The 10,000-nt window shown below is 58.6% G+C and overlaps 1 protein-coding gene across 19 annotated transcripts in view; it reads right to left on the bottom strand.

Moving 5' to 3' along the window:
• The window catches only part of dpy (fibrillin-like protein dumpy), a 255,844-nt gene that overhangs the window by 62,897 nt on the left and 182,947 nt on the right, over positions 1–10,000 (bottom strand). For 17 of the 19 annotated variants that reach the window (XM_070131759.1, XM_070131777.1, XM_070131778.1 and 14 more), the window contains 12 exons: positions 9,569–9,760; positions 8,716–9,006; positions 8,083–8,460; positions 7,187–7,966; positions 6,765–7,070; positions 3,317–3,449; positions 2,881–3,065; positions 2,322–2,654; positions 1,881–2,186; positions 716–1,333; positions 303–617; positions 1–150 (listed from right to left, as the gene is read on the bottom strand). The exon at positions 1–150 is cut by the window's left edge and continues 171 nt beyond it. In XM_070131759.1, the coding sequence (XP_069987860.1) occupies positions 1–150; positions 303–617; positions 716–1,333; positions 1,881–2,186; positions 2,322–2,654; positions 2,881–3,065; positions 3,317–3,449; positions 6,765–7,070; positions 7,187–7,966; positions 8,083–8,460; positions 8,716–9,006; positions 9,569–9,760 (3,987 nt within the window). The remainder of the gene's footprint in view (positions 151–302; positions 618–715; positions 1,334–1,880; positions 2,187–2,321; positions 2,655–2,880; positions 3,066–3,316; positions 3,450–6,764; positions 7,071–7,186; positions 7,967–8,082; positions 8,461–8,715; positions 9,007–9,568; positions 9,761–10,000) is intronic. The other 2 variants (XM_070131763.1, XM_070131775.1) reach the window with 2 other exon arrangements.

The following is a 10,000-nucleotide window of genomic DNA, read 5'->3' as shown; positions in this document are numbered from 1 at the left end:
TTACAACGCATTCGGGGCGGCACAGGGGCGGGGTGCCGACGTAGGTGGGGGCGCAGGAGCAGCGGGGGATGCCGCCCACGTCGCGGCACTCCGAGAAGGGCCCGCAGGGAGAAGGGTTGCAGGCGGAGGCGGGGGAGGGGGCCGGGGGAGCTGGGGGGAGGAGGCATGCGGTTAACTCCTTCCTCTCCACAAAATGCATGCGCATTGAACCTGATGCTACTGTGAGATGTTTATAATAGGTCATGCAAATAGAACAGAGAGATAAACCATCATGCAAATAGAAAAAGAGTTAGGGAGCCTACGTGTAAAGAGGAAACATGCAGAGTAAGGGTCGCCGGAATAGCCTTCTTTGCAGGCACACTGGGGGCGATGCATGACTACCATGCACGAGGCACGGCGGCCACACGTGCCCGGGCACGGATCCACACATCGCTGGCCCACGCATGAGCGGTCCAGGCTGCAATCCGTGTCTCGCTGGCACTCCGGCCGGCACCCCAGGTAGGGGTTGCCGACCAGGCCGGGGAGGCAGGCGCACACGGGGAAGCCCTCAGTCACGCGGCACTGCGTGTTGGCGCCGCACGGCCCGGGGTCGCACGGGTCGCTCGCCTCGTCTGTAACTTGAGAGCCACAGCGCGTTACAAAGGGCCTCGGCGGCGAGAGCCAGATTACACACGTGCATATGCCATCACCAAAAGCTAAAGGAAAGGACTCTTACTGGTGGCCGTCGGGGGCAGCTGCGGCACGGGGCGGCACCGGGTGAGGGGGTCCCCGGTGAAGCCCGGGGGACACGTACACACAGGCCGATGGTTCACCACGGTGCACTCGGCCTCCGGCGAGCACGAGCCCGGACACGGGTTCACGCAGCGTTGCCGTACGCACGCCAGCCGCACGGCGCAGTCCGTGTGCACCACGCACTCGGGCCGGCACCCCAGGTACGGGTTGCCGAAGTAACCTGGGGCGCACTCGCACACCTCCCGGTCCAGCTTGACCTGGCACCGAGCGTTGGTGCCGCACGGACTGGGCACGCACGGCACAGGCTGCGGGGGCGGGGGCACAGGACGAGTGGGCCGTGAGCACCGTCTGTAGGGGTCTCCCAGGAGGCCGGGGTCACACCGACAGACGGGGCTATGCGCCACCACCACGCACTGCGCCCCTGGGCCGCACACGCCCGGGCACGGGTCGCTGCACCGGTGGGCCACGCACGCCTGGTGCGCCGGGCAGTCGTTGCTGACCACGCACTGCAGGCACAGCGCGGCCGCGCCCTGCACTGTGCACACCTCCCAGGGCAGGCACGGCGAGGGCGAGCACGGCGACGCCGTCACGGACGTGGAAGCTGAGCAGGTGGAGAAACATCATGCAGGGATCATGCACAGGGAAAAGAGTTGTAAATATTTTATTGCACATGCACTTTGATAAAAAAGGAGCCAGGTCTCGTAAAGAAAGAGAATATACAGCACATATATGGAAGAATGCATGCAGGTCTAGTAGGGATAAAAGTCTGTATAGCAGATGTATTTACATGCTTATGCTGCCGTATGTACGTATAAATATGTATATATGTAGCAGATATATGTGTATAGATTGTACGTGTGTGTGTGTGTGTGTGTGTGTGTGTGTGTGTGTGTGTGTGTGTGTGTGTGTGTGTGTGTGTGTGTGTGTGTGTGTGTGTGTGTGTGTGTGTGTATATATATATATATATATATATATATATATATATATATATATATATATACACACACACACACACACACACACACACATATATATGTATGTGTGCGTGTGTACACATGTAAACCTCTGGGCACGGGATGCCGGCGAGACCGGCTCCCGACGCAAAGGCGTCGCGACAGGGGGTGGGGGGACACAGAGGGAGGACTCACAGGGCCTGTAGCACTGGGAGTAGGCGTCGCCGGTGAGTCCGGGCGGGCAGGAGCACCGAGGCCGGTGGAGGATCACCTGGCACACGGCATCGTCTGCGCAGGTCCCTGGGCACGGGTCCACGCACCTGTGGCTGCGGCAGGTGAGGTGGCGAGGGCAGTCCCCGGGGATGACGCACTCGGGGCGGCACCCGAGGTACGGGTCACCCTCGAGGCCGGGCTTGCACGTGCACACGGCAGCCCCGCCCACCTCACGGCAGTCGGTGTTGTCGCCGCACTGGCCACTCGAGCAGGGCGACTTGTCTACGGCTACGTGTTGGAGAGAGGAGGTCGTCAAGACACATGCTCAAGGAAGAGAAATGAAGGACAGAGTATAGACATGCACTACACATTTAGGAAGCCATTATCATGCAGGAGTGAGAGAGATATCATGCACATGCTCACATTGAATGGGGGTTGGGGTTGGTCGGCAAGCAGAGTAGGGGTCTCCCATCAGGCCCTCGGGGCACGCGCATACGGGACGGTGCTGGAGGACCTGGCATGTGGCCAACAGACCACATGCCCCCGGACACGGGTCCACGCACCTCCGTCGTACGCACGCGCGGTTGTTCGGGCACATGCTGTCTGTTTCACATTCGGGGGAACACCTGACGAAGGGGTTTCCTTGTAGCTCGGGGGGACACGAGCACTCGGCGCGGGCCCCGACGCTGCGGCACAGGGCGTTCGTCCCGCACGGGGAAGGCGAGCAAGGGCTCGACATCGGGGGCTTCGGCGCCGCTGCGAATGCAACACCAACAACCTTTAGCATCTTGCCATCAGCACATACGGACACGCACACACACAGACACACGATGACACACCCTTCGAGGATCCGTGGCGACACTTCCACGGCGGACAGACTCACCTCGCGAATCTTGAGAAGACGTTCTTGCAGCTCTCATGGAGATGTTAGGGCATGCTATACACAGGGGAGTTAGAGAGCGAAACCAGAGCCAACACTTACGTTTGACGCATCTGACGAAGGGGTCGCCGGTGAGGTCCTTGGGGCAGAAGCAGATGGGGTTGTGGTTCACGACCTCGCACTCCGCGTTGACCCCGCAAACACCCACACAAGGGTCGCGGCACTTCTGTCTGTTGCACGCCAGAGCCAGAGGGCAGTCGGAGTTGAGCACGCACTCGGGGCGGCAGCTGGGGGCGAGGGGGGGACAGGGGTGATTTTTCTGCTCTCTTTTCTTCTAACTTTGAAATGAAGAGGAAGAAGGTGGGAGGGAGGAAGGGGGAGAGGGAAGAGAAGGAGGGAAAGAGGGAGAGAAAGGGAGGAAGGGAGGGGGGCAGAAAGAGAAAGAGAAAGAGAGAGAGAGCAAGAAAGATAGAGAGCAAGAAAGAAAAAGAGAAAGAAATGAGACAGGAATAAAACGCAACCAACAAACAACACTTACGACGGAGGGAAACCGAGGAATCCCGACAGACAGGAGCACTGCGCCCTGCCAGCCACGACCCTGCACTCGGCATTGGGACCGCAGGGGCTGGGTTGACATGGGTCCTCCGGTGTGGGTTTGGGCTCCGGTTCGGCTGTTGGGGGAGGGGGAGAACCGGAAGGAGAGATGAGTTACGGTTCGCTAAGGAGATTCGTTGGGATGTGAGAGTTGTTTGGGTGATTCGGGGATTGGTATGGGTTGAGGTTGACTGGAATTTGATGTTTTTTTTTTTTTTTTTTTTTTTTTTTTTTTTTTGTGTGTGTGTGTGTGTGTGTGTGTGTGTGTGTGTGTGTGTGTGTGTGTGTGTGTGTGTGTGTGTGTGTGTGTGTGTGTGTGTGTGTGTGTGTGTGTGTGTGATGTGTGTGTGTGATGTGTTTGTGTGATGTGTGTGTGTGATGTGTGTGTGTGTGTGTGTGTGTGTGTGTGTGTGTGTGTGTGTGTGTGTGTGTGTGTGTGTGTGTGTGTGTGTGTGTGTGTGTGTGTGTGTGTATTAATAAGGAAAATATGGGGAGAGTGTCAGATTATAAAAACTAATGAATAAAAATGCCGAGTCTGATGCTTGATTAAAAAAAAAAAGATTTAGCAGCGATACTAAAATCAGATACACTTTTATAAATGGCCATATAGTCACAAAAGTCATAGAATAAAAGTCCAGGTATTTCGTTTGTTAGAAATGCTACATTAACATAACTTCTACTGAAGAATTAGTGATCAAGGTTATTCTAGACAAGGAAAAGTTAAATATTGAACTCTTGTTAATGGTCTGACGTTAATTCCTTATTTGGCATAAAATCAGATGATGATACAAGAATTATCTATATTCAATATTAACAGAAGTTAGTTATGATCGAGATCCGGTCTGTTATTTTCTTATCACTGTCAAATACGAAATATTTAATATGGACGAAATATTTGATGTCATTTACATTCTGGGTTATTCCATGCAAAAAGGCAATTCAATCTGTAACAAAGATATGAATGGATTAAAATGAAACCGTTCTCGCTTCCCGCGAAAATGAGATTATTTGTTAAAATACGTCATGCGATTATGAGTGCGTCATGGAGAGGGAAACCGAGAGGCAGGTCAGAGGCCATCGCCAGTCGTCAGTTATCGGTCGGCAGCGGTCGCTTACGTCGGTCGATGAAGCAGCGCGAGTACGGGTTCCCCGTGTAGCCCGGCGGGCAGTAGCAGCTGGGCTGGTGGCCGAGCACTCGGCAGTCGGCGTTGAGGCCGCACGAGCCCGGGCACGGGTTCACGCACTTGTTGTTGATGCACGCACGGCTCGGAGGGCAGTCGGAGTTGACGGTGCACTCGGGGCGGCAGCCCTCGTACGGGTTGCCGAAGTAGCCGGGCTGGCAGGAGCAGGAGAAGCGGTCGCGGTCGACGGAGCACACCGCCGCAGGGCCGCAGGGCGAGCCGGCGCACGGGTCCTGCGGCGGGCTGGACGGTGTCTCGACCTCCGGCGTCACTACCAGGTCGACTGCCGGGGGACATACGGTCATGCACTACACTTGTCGACACTGCACTAACTCATGCACAGTATGGACAAAATGCAAAAGAAATCTATAGACATATATACACACTAAACACACGGGAGAGAGAGAGAGAGTGCAGGGGAGGGGGAGGGGCTTACTCAGGGTACACCGATAGATGGGGTCGCCGGTGTAGCCGGCGGGACACCTGCAGATGGGGTTGTGCGCCACCACGTCGCACAGCGCCTCGAGGCCGCACGTGCCCACGCACGGGTCCACGCAGCGCCGATTGATGCACGCGCTGTCCATCGGGCAGTCGGCATTGGCGACGCACTCGTAGCGACATCCCGAGGGCTGGTTGGGGTTGCCGAAGGTACCCGGGCGGCACTCGCACACGGCCACGGTGCCCTGCACGCGGCACTGGGCGTTGGCGCCACAGGGGTCGGGCACGCACGGGTTGGTGTCCGCCTCCGGTTGGACCGCTACGGAGGGAGGGGGGGGAGGGAGAGGAAGAGTAAAGCATACGCTGTGACAACTCAGGGAAGGAGTGCCGTGCAAGAGTGACAGGGAAAAAATTATATACACATGAACACTTTCCAGAGAGGACCCTCTAAACAAGATGCAAAGGAGAAATGACAACATTCAGGAAATCATATTATTTACATTCAGGACACAAGCCTCGGGGCAGAACACGTTCACACATCGCAAAAGCAAGGGTCGAGGGCAGGAGGGGAGGACGGACCGGGAGAGGGAGGATAAAGGAGAGAAGGGGGACGGAGTGTTAAGGGGGGGAGGGGGTGAGTGGGGGGGCTCAGCGAAGCAGCCTTACGTGGCGGCGGTCTGACGCGGCAGTCGGTGAAGGGGTCGCCCGTGTAACCTTCGGGGCACGCGCACACGGGGTTGTGGCTGACGACGGAGCAGAGGGCGTTGTTGCCGCACGTGCCTGGGCACGGGTCTCGGCATTTCTGGCTGATGCACGACAACGTGAGCGGGCAGTCACTGCTCACCAGGCACTCGGGGCGGCACTGCACGCGCGCATCTCCAAAGAATCCGGGGAGACACGTGCAGTACGCCACTGTGCCTGACGCTGTGCACCGTGCGTTGTCCCCGCACGGGTCGGGGTGGCACGGAGTCACATGCGTCGGAGGCAACACTGGAAAATCGTTCCGGAAATGTTGACGCCGTGTGCGTGTGAGGGGGGGGGGAGGCTGTGAATTCACGTATTTACACTCTATATCTACCACATCATGCTACTCACTATATACATACAAGAGGGAGAGGGAAAAGGAGAGGCAAAGAGGGAGAGGTGAGCGCCGTACCAGGTTCAGGAGCAGGATGACACGCCCTGAAAGGATCCCCGACGTATCCCCGAGGGCACGAGCAAATGGGGTTGTGGTTGAGGACGCGGCACTCGGCCTGCACGCCGCACGAGCCGGCGCACGGGTCCACGCAGCGCTGGTTGATGCAGGCACGAGTTGGCACGCAGTCGGAGTTGGTGATGCACTCGGGCGTGCAACCGAGCTCTGGGCGGCCGTAAAAGCCGGGGAGGCAGGCGCAAGTGCCCTTCCCTCCCACCACTTGGCACTCGGCGTTGGCACCACACGAGGGGGTGCAGGGGGCCGCGGGAGGGAAGGGGGTCGTCTCCAGGCCGGGGTCTAGAGGCACTACACACAGACAGACAGGCATCAGAGACAGAACATAGGGAATAATTCTAAGAAAGGAGATCAAGCTAAATATATTACATGCTGAATAAAGCGTGCAACGGGTGATATGCATGACAATCATTCACAAAAGATGCAAAATTTAAATAAAAACAGCGCAACGGCCATCCGTACACTCGGCGCGTAAATTCAAGAAATCTGTAAAACCTGAAAATCTGCAAAAGCCAAAAACACGTCAGCATTACGAGAGAGAGAGCGACCGGAGCAGCACTTGCCTTTCTCGAAGCAGCGGCTGAAGGGGTCTCCGGTGAGGCCGTCGGGGCACCTGCACACGGGGTTGTGCGCGACCACGGAGCACTTCGCGTTGATGCCGCAGGAGCCCTGGCAAGGGTCCACGCACTTGTAGTTGATGCAGGCGAGGGTCATCGGGCAGTCGGGGTTGATGGTGCACTCGGGGCGGCACGGCGAGCCGAAGAAGTTGGGCAGGCACGAGCAGATGGGCTTGTCGTCCGCACTCGGGCGGCACTCGGAGTTGGGCCCGCACGGGTTCGGCTGGCACGGGGCCGGGCGCGGGGGCGGCGCTGGGGAAGGAATGGGGCCGTTACGCCGGAAGGCCGAGGGGCTGTCTGGGGAACTGGAAATCGCAGGGGAATGGCAGAGGATGCGGGGGAGATAAACCAAGGCTAGTGATACTCACGTTTCTCCACACAGAACCTGAAGGGGTCTCCGGTGAGGTCCTTGGGGCAGAAGCAGATGGGGTTGTGGTTCACGACCTCGCACTCGGCGTTGACCCCGCAGAGCCCCGGGCACGGGTCGCGGCACTTCTGGTCGATGCAGGCCTTGTCGTCGGCGCAGTCGGCGTTGGTGACGCACTGCGGCCGGCACCTGTCCTTCGGGTCGCCGATGTAGTCGCCGATGCACGAGCACACGGCCGACTGGCCCTGCACGCGGCACTCGGCGTTGATGCCACACGGGGGCGGCACGCACGGGTTGGCGGGCGCGGGGGGCGCCGGCTCCTCCTTGGGCGGGATGGGCTCCGACTTCTCCTCGCACCGGATGTAGGGGTTGCCCATGAAGCCGGCGGGGCAGAAGCAGACCGGGCGGTGGGTGTTGACCTCGCAGAGCGAGTTGATGCCGCAGGCGCCCGGGCACGGGTCCACGCACTTGGTGCTGATGCACGCCAGGTCGTCGCTGCAGTCCGTGTCGACGACGCACTCCGGCTTGCAGCCCTGGAACGAGTCGGCATCGCCGAAGAAGCCGGGGAAGCAGGCGCAGACGGGGTAGTTGCCGGTCGCCACCGAGCACTGCGCGTTGGGCCCGCATGGGGAGGGCTCGCACGGGTTGTCGGGCTGCGCCTCGCACTGCACCTTCGGGTCGCCTCGGTAGCCCTCGAGGCAGCGGCACTGCAGCCTATCGCCGCGGACGTAGCACTCGGCATTCTGGCCGCACACGCCGGGGCCGCAGCTGGGGGGCGGCACTGCAGGACGAGAAAAAAGGACATTTAACCAATGCAATGCTGCAAGGCATCGATCATTTTGCATAGAAAATATATACAACCTAAAACATATCCCAAGTCCCTTGACGTAGGCCTACCTCTGCAGCCGGTGTAGGGGTCGCCGATGAGGCCGGGGCGGCAGTAGCAGAAGGACTTCCTGTTGGGGTCGCAGAGGGCGCCCTGGCCGCACGGGGACGGCACGCAGGGGTTGACAGGCGGCTCGCAGCCCCGGATGGTGTTGGGGTTGCCCACGTAGCCGGGGCGGCACGTGCAGCGGTGGAAGCCGTTCACCATGTTGCACTCGGTGTTGGGGCCGCACGGGGAGGGGGAGCACGGGTTGGAGGGGGGGCTGCACGCCACGCTTGGGGGGTTGCCGATGAACTCCGGCAGGCAGAAGCAGACCGGGGCGCCGCCCACCACGCGGCAGCCCGAGTTGGGGCCGCACGGGTTCGGCTCGCAGTCCTTGCCCTCAGGAACTGGAGGGGGGGGGGGAGAACAGTATAGTCAAAGTGAAATGCAAGAACTGGGAAACACACACACACACACTCGCGCGCGCACACACACACACACACACACACACACACACACACACACACACACACACACACACGCACACGCACACGCACACGCACACGCACACGCACACGCACACGCACACGCACACACACACGCACACGCACACGCACACATCCATACATGATTATACAAATGCCCGAAAGAGAGCCACTTACTGCACTTCTCGAAGGGGTTGCCGGTCGTGCCTTTCGGGCACACGCAGATGGGGTTGCCGTTGTCGAGCTCGCAGAGGGCGCCCTCGCCGCACGGGTCGGAGTCGCAGGGGTTGATGGGCACTTGGCAGTTCCTGAGGGGGTCGCCCTGGTACCCAGGTGGGCATCGGCACGTGGCACGATGCTGCGTGACCTCGCACACGGCGTTGCGGCCGCAGCGACACGGGTCCTGGCACTGGTTGTTGATGCAGGCCTGGGTGGGCGGGCAGGCGCTGTTGTCGCGGCACCCGACAGCTGCGGGAACGAGGGCGGGAGTTAGTGGCTGGGCGGCCTCGGGGGAGGGGGGGGGTCAGTCTAGCTGCTGAGTGCGAAGCGCCAGAGGTACGCTTCTGTAATGTCAGGTCGATGTCGGTATTACAACGTTATATCAGTGACACATCTGTCATGTCGATGTACTTAGTCAGGACAGAAATAAAGGAAGAATCTTTGGAGACTCACTCTTAACAAGTTCAGGGGCGGGCAGTTTTATGAATGACTAAGATTCTCCAAACTTTACGGAGATTAATCAAGATACACTAAAACCATAAACAGCCCTCCTACGATTTGTCAAGAACGAGCTCCTTATCAGAATTATCGACAGTCAGTGCACGGAACGAGACATGGCGTCTATTGCCGAATTCTATCCTCGTGACAAAATGACCAAGTCAATCAGGCCTCTTCCCTTACGCACGACGGGGAAACTGTATAACGAAAATCAAATCAGTGCATCACTCTTAAACAGGATGGACTCGACGCCATGTCTGATCCCGAGACACCGACGCCGCGTCTGAACACCGATCGAAAGGGGCGCTCTCACTGAGTCCACAGACGACGTAGGGGTCCCCGAACTGGCCCGGCGGACACGTGCAGACGGGGCTGTGCTGCGCCACCGTGCACAGGGCGTCCGCGGCGCACGGGTTCTTCACCAGGCACGGGTCAAGGCACGTGCCCGAGATGCAAGCCTGGTCGGGCGGGCACGAGGTGTCGACAGAGCAACCGCCAGAGGATACTGAAGGAAGGGTTAGTGTAAGCTACTGGGAGGGTTGAGGAGCAGAGGTGGCGGAAGCCTGGGGGGGGGGGTTCTCTAAGCTTAGTCTACCGCTCTTGAGGACACTTTGGTGGATTAGATTGCGTGTCAAATTCTTTATTATCATTTGGTGTTTGGACTAATATTTGCAAACTACATGTACTGGTTTTTAGTTTTGTTTGGTTACTGAGTTATCATTTGTGATAAAGTTAAAGCAAAGTT

Source organism: Penaeus vannamei, chromosome 17 (assembly GCF_042767895.1).
Source record: "Penaeus vannamei isolate JL-2024 chromosome 17, ASM4276789v1, whole genome shotgun sequence".
Lineage (NCBI taxonomy): Eukaryota > Metazoa > Arthropoda > Malacostraca > Decapoda > Penaeidae > Penaeus > Penaeus vannamei.
Note: the sequence above shows the minus strand (reverse complement) of the source record. Positions and strands in the feature narration are given on the sequence as shown.